Source organism: Aquila chrysaetos, chromosome 7 (assembly GCF_900496995.4).
Source record: "Aquila chrysaetos chrysaetos chromosome 7, bAquChr1.4, whole genome shotgun sequence".
Lineage (NCBI taxonomy): Eukaryota > Metazoa > Chordata > Aves > Accipitriformes > Accipitridae > Aquila > Aquila chrysaetos.
This window is the reverse complement of record NC_044010.1, coordinates 31,218,473-31,232,964: the sequence shown is the minus strand read 5'-3', so window position 1 is coordinate 31,232,964 and position 14,492 is coordinate 31,218,473. Positions and strand designations below refer to the sequence as shown.

The 14,492-nt window shown below is 37.1% G+C and overlaps 1 protein-coding gene across 9 annotated transcripts in view; it reads right to left on the bottom strand.

The window, feature by feature from the left end:
• The window catches only part of ITSN1 (intersectin 1), a 146,701-nt gene that overhangs the window by 75,093 nt on the left and 57,116 nt on the right, over nt 1–14,492 (bottom strand). For all 9 annotated transcript variants that reach the window (XM_030020956.2, XM_030020951.2, XM_030020957.2 and 6 more), the window contains 6 exons: nt 13,865–13,980; nt 10,199–10,461; nt 9,225–9,374; nt 8,902–9,042; nt 2,406–2,493; nt 2,091–2,230 (listed from right to left, as the gene is read on the bottom strand). In XM_030020956.2, the coding sequence (XP_029876816.1) occupies nt 2,091–2,230; nt 2,406–2,493; nt 8,902–9,042; nt 9,225–9,374; nt 10,199–10,461; nt 13,865–13,980 (898 nt within the window). The remainder of the gene's footprint in view (nt 1–2,090; nt 2,231–2,405; nt 2,494–8,901; nt 9,043–9,224; nt 9,375–10,198; nt 10,462–13,864; nt 13,981–14,492) is intronic.

The window sequence follows — 14,492 nt, the reverse complement described above, 5'->3', positions numbered from 1 at the left end:
GTCTACTTCACACAAACCCTAATAAAACCATGACTCTCAGGAAAGCTTTCACTAGCTTTGTGCATAAAGTCTCATATGCAAGGTGTTCTGAGAGCTGTCTCCACAAGAACAGCAGCCATTAAATCACTGCTGCACACACAGCATCTTCTAAGCTGTTTCTCTGGCACTGGGAGTACTACAATCATTCCATGCCAAGTCCACAAAAAGGTATATGTGCCCTTGTAGATATTTAAATCTAGTAATAAAATCATCCAGGCCCCCCAAAATACATCTTGCACATCTAGCGAAACTACAAAAGGGAAAAGATATAACTCACTCTGAATTAAGCTCCCACCTCTCAGTTTCAATAGTACAACTGCCCCTTTTAAACTCATCTCTTCCAAGAAAGCAAAGAAAGCTGCAGCAAGGCAAAAATACCAACATACAGCACCAAAAAGTGGTCCTCCTATTAAGCACTGCTTCGATACATTATAAAATGAAGAACACAATATCCTCAAGTCATAGGAAGCTTGCTGAAGTCTTCCCAAAGAACTGTCTACATAACTAATTTTCAGCAGTTAAAGTGACAACTCTAAATACTAAGGTTTGAACACAGAAATCAATTTTCCCATTAAACTGCAAAATAGTTTACAATTAGTCAAGGTATTCTTGGATAGATGGCAGGCATTCTGATAAATCAATGTCTTTGTTTAAGGTGCATCTTCAATTATTAATTATCATTAGCTTGTTATTTGTTAAGTCAAGCCCTTCAATATTTAAAATATTGAATTTTGTTGTTTGTTGGGGGGGAGTTGCTACTGTCACAGTACTAAGATTATTCACCCCTCTGCCCATTTATAAATTGTTTAGGTCATTTATGATCAAACTGAATGCTGACACTAATTTTAGAATTAATATCCTTTGGTTATATTTATCTGCAAAACGCTTCAAAAGGAGTCCATTAAAAAAAAAAAAAAAATCACCCAAAAAGCACGACATGTTATGGTGTGTCCAAAAAGCATATATAAAAAAAAGTGAGGTAAACCATTCTGTTTTGTTTTGCTTTGTTTTTAAAATTGCACACATTTTTGTCTTGTGTCTCTATGACTCTGCGGAAATTCTCCCCTTTCAACCTCCCTGCCTAGGATCGCGAGATTCATCTTTGAATTTGCATTGAAACAGGTAGTGGTATGGTCTACAGCTTTTAATTTTTCCTACAATTACTAATAACTTCAATATTAAAAACAAGCTATTTCTTGCTTAACTTCAAACACACCTTTCATCTAAAAGCATATGATGTAATCATAGTTGAACTAATTTCAGAACAACTACAGAAACATGTATCTATCATAGTGCTTTTCCTTCTAAATACTTGTAGCACAATTTATTATACCTTGCAGGAAATTCAGTATTTTTCTAGTCAGCTTTCAGGAGAAACCACCAGTTGAATTAGCAGATAAAGTACTTTAACATTAGAATATTTTACGAAAAATGAATGCTATTAAAAGTTTGTAAGTAAAGACTGATTTATAACTTCTCTCTGAAGAACACTTCCTCTACTGACTTCTGCATCTCTGTCATATTCTTGTGCAGAAATAAACAAAAATCACACAGTTTTAACAAAAGACTGATCAATAAAGCATGAAACCACAAACAACAGACAACTACATTCAGGAACAAGTATGAGTTTAAGAACGGCAGATAAAAATTCTGCGTGTCAGTAGAAAATCAAGTCTTTTTACTACAGATTTCAATTTGAAGTACTGATTCCAGCAGATTTGTTGACCTACTACAGTCTTGCACTTCTTTGATGCAAAAGGGCAGAAACTGGTAATTCATATTTGCAATCATGGAACCGGAATCAGAGCTCAAATTTATTCTTAAATAGATTCTGCAGATTAAGTTGATTCAAACTCTGAGTTTGGATGCTAAGTAGTGTTTTCTTAAAAAAACCGACGACACCTCCTCCCCGCAAAAGAGATAGATTTGAGAACGTTCCCAAAACTGACATTTTATATCAATCATTCTAGTTCAATATTTTTTTTCCATAATCAAGTTAGAAAATAATTGACAGAACACTTAGAAGAAAGTGTTAAAAAGCATAGGATTACCTTCAGTTGATTATTGAAAATATCAATTTCCTGAAGTTTAGATCTGGTTTCTTTTTCTACTTCATCTAGCTGGTCTCGAAGCTGTTGACGTGCTAGTTCCTTGGCTTCTAAGGCTCTTTTAATAGTAAGAAGAGAATCTCCTGTTTTCAAACATATTGTCAAATAAGTATTTTCTTACACAGAGAATTTTAGGTCATAGAAAGCAACATTTTTCAACATGCATCTTGCAACACAAAAAAAGAAATTACAGAGTACACTGTGTAATGAAGCATCATGTCCTATACAAACTTAGACATGTACAAAAAAAATACTTACTGTGCAAACTGTTCTGTTGAACTTGCTTTAGCTGATCATTAAGCAATTGCTTTTCTGGAATCAATCTTCCAAGCATCTGCTGAGATTCCTGAATAGAGGACAATGAGGAGAGAGAAAACATGAAGAGAAACAGACAAAACGGTGAGTGATGGATGACTTTAGCCATAAGACCTCTCATTTTCATTTCTTCTGAAGTGATTCTTTACTTTTTCTCTCACCGGATTATGTAGTCTTGCTATTATCCAAGCACTATCTGTGTGGTACTACCACTCAGACATAGCTCTCTGCCAATACAAAAAGTGAGCGGATCAAATTTAAGCATATTACTTGAGAATTCTCATTGAATACGTAACTTGGCTTGGAATTACTTGAAATTCAGGGCAAAAAGACAAGGATAGATTTCAGAAAATGTTAAAACAAGCACTTACTAACTATTTAATTCTCATTTTAATAAAATAATATTAACTTTGATCAGGAATAGAAAGACAAATATTTACATTTTATTTAAAGAAGAGAAAATAAAGGCTTTCACTTTAAAGGAATATATTATGGCCAAAAGCTATGTAACACAAGCTCTGTTAGATGAGAATACTTGAGTCCAAGATCTCTTGATTTAGCATTCTTGAAAGAGGATTATTTTCTCTTACAATTTCAACACATGGTCATAAGATTGTAAACCAATATATTACAGGAGACCCTGCAGATGAGAAATTCCTCCTTCTGTAGATCATATATATATATATATCTCTCATATATAATCCTTGCTCCTTCTGGAGGATGAAGTGCTACTTCACACACCTTTCAGAAGCCTTGACCTCCAACTTCAAGTTGTCAAAACATATTATAGAAGCATGAGGTAAAACAGCTTATTTTATAAAAGCCGCCTGAATGTCAACATCCCATCTTTCAGACAAACTAAGTAATTTATTTCAGCAGTTGTCTTGAATTGCAGGCTTTTCAGGAATCAACCATCTGACAATTTCAATTCGTCATGAGGGATTGCAAATGACATAATACGATCCTAAGAATAAATGTCACCTAATCGCTTAATACCAGAGTGAGTCACATGAAAAGTTTTTCATTTTTGTTACAAGAACACAAGATTGACCATGCTGACATGACTTCATAGTTAGCCCGCTTCACTCATGGCAGTCTTTGATTGGGCCTCTGCAGTGTACAGCTCAGATCTTACGATTATGCAATGACTGCAGACTACTGTAATCTCTTTATGTTCCAAAAAACATACTTAGATAGCACAGCAGAGTCAAGGACTTTATAAATTCAGAAAGTATCAAAATTAAGATAAACTATGCATTTGACTATTAAGAGTTACATGTGTCCCTCACTGTTCAGCTGCATAGCCTGTAGCATCAGCAGACCTTTTCAGCCGTTCAAGGATATCATGAAGGCGAGATACTCCTATCATGGGACTCTTATTTCCCTACCTAGAACCAAATGAGAAACAGCAATATATAATGCAGCACTTCCCAAATCATCTGCCTGAGGGGGCCCACCTCTTTCCCAACAACCACCATTACCATGTTCTTAAACAACATGCAAAACACTGTCCTTTTGTGTTGACGCTTTCCCTTCCACCACACCCTCCCACCCAAATACCTGCATGCTCTATGCCATAGCTGGGGATGAAAAATTTAAATAGTATTATTAAATAAGTATAGCAGACAGGCATCGTGGAAATGAAGTTTTCAAGTAATATAATCCAAGAAAGGTGGCATCTAGTAGACTAAATGTACTGATGGATAAACCTCAAGAGAAAGAGGAAAGGAAATAAACTTTCAGGACACAAGGTTATCAGAATTGTATCATTCCAATTCAAGAACCATTAAGATAAGCCAAATAGCAGAATGAATGTCAAAATGAAACAGGATTTACAGAAAAATTATCATTCTTCAAGCACAAAAAGTAACACAGGGCAATATTTGTGGAGACCAGTAATGAGTGGCATTCCTCAGGGGTCGGTATTGGGACCAGCGCTGTTTAACATCTTTGTCGGTGACACGGACAGCGGGATTGAGCCCACCCTCAGCAAGTTTGCCAACAACACCAAGATGCGTGGTGCGGTCGACACGCTGGAGGGAAGGGCTGCCATCCAGAGGGACCTTGACAGGTGGGCCCGTGCAAACCTCATGAAGTTCTACAAGGCCAAGTGCACATGGGTCGGGGTGATCCCAAGCACAGATAAAGGTTGGGTAGAAAATGGACTGAGAGCAGCCCTGAGGAGAAGGACTTGGGGGTGTTGGTTGATGAGAAGCTCAACGTGACCTGGCAATGTGCGCTTGCAGCCCAGAAGGCCAACTGTATCCTGGGCTGCATCAAGAGAAGCATGACCAGCAGGTCGAGGGAGGTGATTCTCCCCCTCCACTCCGCTCTCATGAGACCCCACCTGGAGTACTGCATTCAGCTCTGGGGCCCCCAACATAAGAAGGACATGGACCTGTTGCAGCAAGTCCAGAGGAGGGCCACAAAGATGATCAGAGGACTGCAGCACCTCTCCTATGAAGACGGGCTGAGAAAGTTGGAGTTGCTCAGCCCAGAGAAGAGAAGGCTCCGGGGAGACCTTTTAGCAGCCTTCCAGTACATAAAGGGGGCCTACACGAAAGCTGGAGAGGGACTTTTTACAAGGGCATGTAGTGATACGACAAGGGGTAATGGCTTTAAACTGAAATAGGGTAGATTTAGATTAGATATACAGAAGAAATTCTTCACTATGAGGGTGGTGAGGCACTGCAACAGGTTGCCCAGAGAAGCTGTGGATGCCCCATCCCTGGAAGTGTTCAGGGCCAGGCTGGATGGGGCTTTGAGCAACCTGGTCGAGTGGAAGGTGTTGGAACTAGATGATCATTAAGGTCCCTTCCAACCCAAACCATTCTATGGCTCTGTGATTCTATTTCAGGGTGGAACGTAATACTAACCTTAGTTGTTTATTTATAAGGGCCAGAATACTCCTAAACTCCAGACTACTCAATATTAATACACAGATTAGTTTGGAGAGTATTTAAGGGCAGAGAATGCCAAGGGATCATGAGGGTCAAGTTCTGTTTCCTGAAATCACAGACAACCATGTAATAAGCATCTATTCCAACAGCATCCACGACATGCTTTTCCACATCCTTTTTTGTACTGAAGAAACAGATGAAAGAAATTAATGGTATCACTAACATTCATGCAGCAAGAATCTCCAAGAATTGAATAATATCCCATATAGTAGCAGAAGGCAAACACAGCAAACAAAAACCAGTTCCTGTCAATCTAAAGAGGGAAAGTTCTCTTCTGATCCTACGCCCTGAGCAAGAGGGCATATGACAAACTGAGATACCACTATACATATTAAGTCTCTGCCACATACCCTGCTTCCAGTGCTTCAGAGGAAAGCCAAATTACTTGAGAGTCAAAGTGTTCATCAAGGAGGCAAATAATCCCTGCAGGTAACTAGCAGAAGCCCTGCAGACAGTATAAACATGATTCAAAACACATACAGTTAAGGTGTTTGGAAGGTGGGATCCTTCTCAACATCCCTGGAAATACCACTCTAGCAGATACCACAGAATCATATAACTAGCACAAATTTTCATCACCCAGGATTAATTGTTATACAATTTCTCCACAAGTTTGATTAAACTCCATCCTGAAGCTAATTAATAGGTTGAAGAATAATTACTTCTTTGAGTAACTCATCTTTCCATAGCAAGTGTCACATGTATTAAACTAAAATATTTCCAAGTGAAGGTATTTCATCCTACAAAGATAACTGACCATATTGACTTTTTAATCTACCAGAGAGTTTAGAGGATCAAAATCTCCTTTTAAAAAAGTCACTTACTGCTTTAGTCTTCCCTCTACAAATTAGATAGTAAAATTTACAGGATATTTGAGAAACTCATCTTTTTTTCAGGAAAAAGCTATCCGCTCTTTTAGGTTGGCCCCAGATAAAATTTAGCCTTTTCTACTACGGAGTGATACTTCTTTCTGGGATCACAGTTGTAATAAACCCTTCAAGCAACACTAATTGAAGTATTAGTGGTCAAGATTAATGATCACCTGAGAGAAGATTATACCACAAAGCCACAGCTATTGCTGTCAATCTAAAAAAAAAAAAAAAAAAACCCAAAACCCCAAAAAACCCAACACCTCAAAGCCAAGCATCCAACAAAACAACTGCCAAGAAAGGCAAGCATGATTTTTATTACAGAAGTGCTTTTACAGTCATTGTGAACGAAGCAATTTAGAAAGTGAATAGGCGTTAACTAAGCTGCTGGATACATATCATCTAGTACGAATTACAATGACCAGAGACAGCTAAAAATCACTACAAATATAGTAGTGATTCCAAAACAAGAGTAAAATTTAGACAACTGTGCAAAATTCATTGTACTTTGCCAGATGTTTCAATAAAATTTCAGAGTGGTGTCAAAATGCTGAAGACAAAAAAAAAAAAAGGCAATCTGCTTTTCGACCATTGTGATTGGGTAATAAGTAGCACAAACTAAATGTTAGGAAGGTGAAGAATCCCTCTGCCCTCCTTAACTTTTCCTTTCATGGTGATGTAGTTAAAACTGATGCGTAGAAGCTTTAGGTAAGGAAAAAGTACATCTATGATCAGCCAAGGATATGATTAAAAATTCAAAAAATTGTTAATGAGTCTACAGAGAACACTGCCCCTTTTTTATCTAGTACTTTTTAATAAGCTACATAACCACATCTACTTGTAGATAGATTATCTTTCTCGTTACTTGTTTCCCAATAGTGTTAGTTTCACATTTTTTTCTTCCCTCTGCACCTTGCATTTATTCTACCCAGTTGTGGGAGCTCATTCCAAGTTTTTGATAATAATATTTTCTCACGATTTTTACAATGTCTGTTATAATAGGAACATATTCCAACTGTAGCACATTGGTCTTTACTATAACATAAATGACTTACAGCTTTTTACTGTTACATATCATTTTTTCCTTCTTAATTTGTTATATTATGACAAAAGCAAAAAGATACTTTATCTTTTCTGACTATAGAGGCTAACTGAACAAAATTTACCAAGTTAACAGAAATGACGTATGAAAATAGGATATGAATTCCATTCGATTTGTTGAAATAGCATTTATCTATCAATGGCTATGTAGCTGCTTGGCTGCTTCTGAAGTGAGTTACAGTACCTTTGACCATTTCTATGGAAAGCTTTTGGAATAGAAGGGTTAGAGGGAAATTCAGGCAGTTGTTGCTTTTACATGGAGATTGGCTATGCACATAGTCAGCATAGTCAAGCATAGTCAGGTTTTTGTCTCTTTGAGCCAGTACTGCTAAGAGTAACTTAATTTCCTACACTTGATTGAATGCTGTTTGACTTAATTTTCAGTTGCCAATACAGGAGCATTTCATTAGAGAGAAGAGTGGTTTCAAGCCTAACTATGGCAGTTGTTTATGTCACACTTGTCCCTTAGTAGTATTTCTAGTTTGCTATTGTTTGCATCAAGTGGACACAAACACTATGCCAGAATATGATCCCCAAATTATACTCTTTAGAACAAGCTGCTGCCAAAAGAAAGATGTCTTGTGAAAGGTGTAATGGTGTACACAAAAGTTCAATAGAAATGCAAGATGTTTTAAGAAAGAAGAAAAAAATATGTAAAAAAAATACATAAAACAAACCCCCTAACTTTCAAGTTCTGGTTTTGTTCAAATTAGTGTACTATATTAATTATGCTTAGAAAGTTGAAATGAATGGCAGGATTAGGTTTTAAGATAGGTTTTACACCTAAGCCCTCATAAGTGTAAGATTCTCTTTGTAGTGGTAGAAAAGCACCAAGAGCCCCCATTACTGGCCAAGAACTAATTTCAAGCAATATAAAATATTTAATAGAGAGAAAAATCCCTAAATCAAATACTACAACTCATCTAGAAACCTTTACAAATTGCAAAGAATATTCTTTCACTAAAAGCAGACATCTACTCAATTCCATTTTTAATTTGACAGAGAATTTCAGATAGAGAAGTAGAAAAGACAAATGCCAGGGTTAGACTAAGAACTAACTGGTAACTTCAATTTTGAAAGTTCATTATTTTATAATTTAAAAAAAAAAAAAAAAAAGCATCATCAACAAGCCACTTCACTAAAGACAATTCTTTCTTTCAGCACACAAACAGCAATCACTGCCAACAAAAATACATGCTATAAAATTTCATTCTCTTCGTCCCCCCTCAAACCCTTTAACATCTTCAGCCAAACAATTTATTTACTGGTCCCCACAACAGGATTCCATGAGCATGAAGCGATAATCACAGACACACCTTCAAGTGTAGGAAGCAATTCCTAGACATGTGTGAAGAACATTCATTTAAAAGAATGACGAATTATCAACAACAATTCCTCATGTACAAGGAACAACACATCATATATTGTGGCAAGTTTGCTTAGGATATTGATGCAGTTGAGGAGTTCAAAATGCAAGGCTAAGAACAAAATTAGGGAACGTTTTCTTACCTGTAGCTGCTGTTGCAAATGGGTGATTTCTGCAATTCTCAGCTCTCTAGATTTATTTGTACTTTCAATTTCTTGTCTTTGGGTAGAGAGTCGACATCTGATATCCTGAAGCTTTCCCTCCAACTGATTTTTTTTATCATTCTTTAGAAAAAAAAAAAAAACAAACATCTCTCTCTTTTTTTACCGGAATGGTTTGTCATGCAAGTCAGGATCTAAAAAGTACTTTTATTCCATATTTAAAAGTTGAAATTATAGAAAATAAACATGGCCATATCACAGTCACTACTGTGCTTGTGTGTTTTATCTGCAATGTGATCACTTACTAGAGCTTCCAGCTCAAATTCTAAGGTCTTCTTCTTTGCCTTCAGAACAACTATGTCCTCTTGTTCCTTGTTTCTTTGATTTAGTAGTTCTTGCCGACGATTACGCTCCCACTCAAGTTGCCGTTGCCTCTCAAGTTCCCGTTTTGCAGCCTGTAGCATTTAAATAAATAAATAAGATATGAAAGATCTATTTTGAGAAACTACTCTAATTGCTGATACTCATATTCTTATATGCAATTAACACATTAATATAAACACACTGCTAAACTGTGGACTAAATATGTGCCTCTATTTAAGCACACAAATTGCTCAATTGTTTAAATGCTCACTTGAAAGCACTGGTGAAATGGGGCTTCACTGCATGGAAGGTAGGTGACTAAACAGAATATCAGTCCATTTTTTAATCAGTTTCCCAAGATTCAATTTTCTGATTTAACAAGTTGTTTCATATTAAGACTTCAAGAACTCTCCAGGATAGCATCAAATCTCTTTCCAACCTCCAACATTAGACATTCTGCACCTTTGCAAAGAATAGTCAAATGCTACTGCACTGAATGCATCGTTATTTGGTAACATGAGAAAATAAAACCTTTTTCAGTTAACCAGTATGTGTTTTCTTTTACAAATTAACTCATCACTGGAAAATCATGAATGCCACCAATGCCCATAACTACTTCTTCGTTCATTCAAGCATCTCTTTATATCAAAGAAAATTATTATTATTATTAAAGAAGTCAGAAGTTTGGAGCACATTGTCCTAGATCTAAATGTCTCATCCATTCATTTCACATGAAAAATAAAGAAAGAGATAGCCGACTCTTTCCTTACCTTCAAAACCCAGAAATTTAAGTTCATTCTTTAAATGTTTGCTTACTAAAAATGACAGCAAAATATTTAGTATACACATTACATTTTGTTCTAATAAAACACAGCTGCCAATGACATAACCACCTTCCTTTTATTCAGTTCGTTACCTCTCTTCTTTCTATTTCTTTCCTCCTTTCCTCTTCTCTCTGCCGTTCCAATTCCCGTTGTTTTTCCAACTGTTTCTCTAGTTCCAGTTGTCTTTTACGTTCTTGCTCCTGTCGCTCACGTTCTTTCCTTTCCTGTTCTGCCCGTTCCAGCTGTGCTAGACGCTCTTGTTCTTTACGTTGCTGTTCCAGGAGAGCCTGCCTCCGTTTTTCAAGTTCTAGATTGCCACGTTCAAAGTTCTCCCGTTTTTTATCTTCAAATGTAACTTTAATGTGTGGAAACATGGGGCAAAGGAAAATTAAACTCTGCTACTGACTTAAAAAAAATAAAAAAATTAACATATGCAGCTCTCAACTATAGGTAATTCTAGGTTTTACCATTAGCATTCATATTGTAGATCACCTTAAACCCACATCCTCAGGAAACCAAGGTGTGAATTTCCATTCCCATTCCTCAGGCTTCTAGGTTTCTCCACAAAGCCCAACAAGTATGTATCATTTAGACAAACCATTCATCAGCTAATCCTCTGTGAGGACACAGGATCTGGAGTTCCTCTATGCATTTGATAATAGTAGCAGTACAAGAACAAACACTTCAGTTACTACAAGGCAAAGAATTCAGCTGATGATATTATAAAAAAGCCATTATGCAAATGACCAGAATGTATTTAAACTTGATATTCTCTTAAGATTACTCATTACTGTCAGAAAAAGAAATGGCTTGCTTAAGTTCTTGAGCAGCTGAACTCAGGAAAACTGGATTCCTGCAGATTCACATCCTCATCACTTACTGTTCTAAAAGAATGACCTCAGTTCCAGCACAGGTTCCCTGACATTCTTCTGCAATATCAGGGATTGTCCTTCCCCTGTTCCACATTCCTAGGCCCTCCCTCACAGTTTCTCCAAAGTATTCTTTCCACTTCACCTTCTGTTTCTTTTCATACCCTAAATGTCCCATTCCCATGCCCCATATCCTATATTTCTCTCCCCGCATGCCCAACATGTACATTTTTGGCACGCAAGTCAAGGCAAGAGATAGCACATATTTACTTCAAAGTGTGCATGCACTAACAGTTTGACATGTTGGCCCAACATCTGCTGAACCAGTTGAATTCTTTTCTTTTTCTAAGTTTGGCCTCCTTTCCTATTGCCAATCACCAATTTTCGTAAAACTTGAAAAAATTTAACCGTTTTAATATCTGTCAAGTTTGTTTAAAATTAGCCACTGAGTTCAAAGAATATTAAGATACAGACTGATAGACAGAGAATGTGATTATAACTCCCACTGATTTCGGAAACCAAGAAAAAAGTAAAAAAAAAAAAAAAAAAAAAAAAAAAGATTTATGTCAAGAAAATCAGTTAAAAGGAATAGGTAGAAGGGCAAAACACTTGCAAGTAGCATGGACATTAAGAGACCATGTTCAAGGCTCAGAAAACACATACCACTAAGAAGAAACACCAGGTTCTAAGATGGCTGCCCAACAAGCTAGTATAGTTACTCAGCAAAATCAAGGTAGCTACCACAGATGATAAAACAAAGCATATCCAAAGTACAAAAATAGAAGAGAACAATTTCTAGCAAATGAAATAAGTAGCTATTGGCTTGTGCTACTATGCTTAAGGGAAGGCTTCTAAAAGGTTATAAAAGCCAACAATAAAAACTCATTTAAATGTCTCAGAAAAAAACCCCACAAAACAAACCAACAGCTAGCCAGATTTAGCAAAGCCAATGAAGAAGCAAGACAACATTCACTATTAAAAGGGATCATTACAATGGAAAACCTATACATCAAATACAGTAAAAGGCTTATGCACTCTAGTTTCTCTTTAACTGAAAGCAGAAGTGGCCCTAAAACAAAAATAAAACAAAAAATGCAGAGTAACAGGTTGCCAAACCCAGACAATGCTTATCCATAGTTCAAATACAAAATTCATTAACTACTAGCTGTGCTCTGCAATCCATCCTTTAATCAACATCAGTGCTGTATGACTAGAAGATGACAAGTGCAACACCAGTCTTTAAGAAAAGACAGTATAATGATCCTGAAAGCTATGGACAAGTCAGTCTACTCCCACACTGGGCAAAGTAGCAGAGGCTACAACAAACAGTTCGTTTGTTAGTATACATGACTAAACATGATACCTTGGAAGAACCAATGCAGGAAAGAGCTGGCACTCAAGTCTAATAGACCCAACTGTATCAACAAGCAAGTTGAAAAAGAAGATCAGGTCAACAGAAGAATACTTGCCTGATTTCGAACTCTAATAAAGAAATGAAGCCAAAGCAGCGGTGACCTTCCTGACACTACAAACTGCATACCAAAATCCTCTGATTCCAGAGTTGCAAGACTTAGGCCTCAAAAAGCCAATACAGGAGAGTCATATCTCACCTGTCACCAAACGTTTCATTGTGAGACCTCAGTGAGGCCTGCTTCAGCAGTCCCTGCTATCTCCCTTCATCCTCCTACAGCCAGAAATTACCCAGCAGAGTGCTGGCAGCAGTTAGTTATAAAATACAAACCAAAGACAAGAGTTGTATCTGAATTGCTCACATGCAGATCCCCTGAGCTAAAATGGTATGGAAAGAGACAGAAGGTCCTTGGGAACTAACAAACAGTTAAAAGATTAGAATTAAGGGGTGAAATAAATTACCAACTTTCACAAACATTCTCAGTAGCCTCCTTCAAAGATCTCTACTAGCAATTGTGCTGTTCAGTGTGCAACAATGATCTGGAAGAGATTGAAAAGTAACAAGACAGCTTTTGGAGATGATGCCAGATAGTCACGGTATTAAAACAAAAACCTGACTGTGAAAAGCTTTAGAAGAATCTCACAAAACTGAGTGATCTGGCAAAGAAGCAGCAGAGGAAATTCAAATGTTAATGAATACAGAGTAGTGCATATGGGCAATGAAAATAATCCTAACTAAACATGCACACTCATGAGCTCTAAACGGGTTAATAGGTTTATGGAAGGATGTTGGCATTACTATGGAAAGTCTTCTAAAACATCAACTCAGATCTAAGCTGTGATCAAAGAAGCAATACAGTGTCAGGAAACAATTAAAAAATTAACATTCTGGTCATCTTTGAATAAAATAGAACAAAACTAAAGAAAGTACAAAGAGTGAGGGGATGATCATATGTGTTAAGACATTCCCTAATATTTAGCTGTTTAGCATCTAGGAGGCTTTCCACCCCTTCCCCCCCCTTCTTCCTTTTTTATTTTCCCAAAAGCAGAGCTACTAAAGCTTTTATATAAAAACCATAGTTACACAGACTGCAATGAAACAGGCCTCTGTATGTATATTGTGATCTTTTAAAGAGTACATAAGCCAAACTACACTCCACCTAAAAGTCAGAAGATGGAGGTAGTAAAAAGTTTTCATTGCAGTCCTATAATAGGGCTGCAAAGTGCTGCCTCTGTTGAGAGTGCGTAAGATAAGCAGCCTGAATGTTGTTCACATCTCCCCATTGTCACTAACACAAAGGATCATGCAACAGTCAGGAATCAGTTGGACCAAGCAATGTCTTGGTTATGCCTCTGACATGTCACAAACTGATCTGGAAAGAAAACATTCTTAGTAAGTCTTTATAACTCCACAGCATATAACCTGGTAACACCACTCTGATAACAGCACATAATACATGTCTACTTTTGCTTGCTCACCTGGTAATTTCTTTTCCAGTTGCTGCTGTTCTTCTTCTAATGCTGGTTCTTCTGGTAACCTTTGGTCTACAGATACTGAACTTACAGCAGATATGCCACTACCAGAGCGCACTCTTCTGTCAATAAAAGCATAATTCCACGTTGCTTAAAAGAACCTATGCCTGCCAAATTTATTTATGATTTAATGATGAAATCATTATTTAAATGCACTGATGTAATGTTTAATGGTATTAATGTTCCCTCATTGCTGCCCAGGGGATTTTACTCAGCTGCTGCCATTAAGATAACAGTATCCTCCAGAATACCAACAGCACACACTGGTGACCTGAGAAACCTAGTTCAAAGTTCACAGCACCATGCAACTTACAGATGTGTTTAACCCTGTCCCCAAGATCTCTTACTTGTGATGAGTCTGAAGTTGGGGAAATGCTGACTTAAACTATAGCGAAAGTTGCAAAGACAGAGGAAGAGCTCACTATAGTCAAGCTAAAAACAAGACCCCACATGGAATAAACAAAAAAATGGTAATCTTCAGGAGGGTACTTAAAGAACATGAAGCTATGATTGTACACAAACATTTCTTTCCATTGCTGTTATTGTCCTCCCACCCATTTCTCCACAAAAAAGT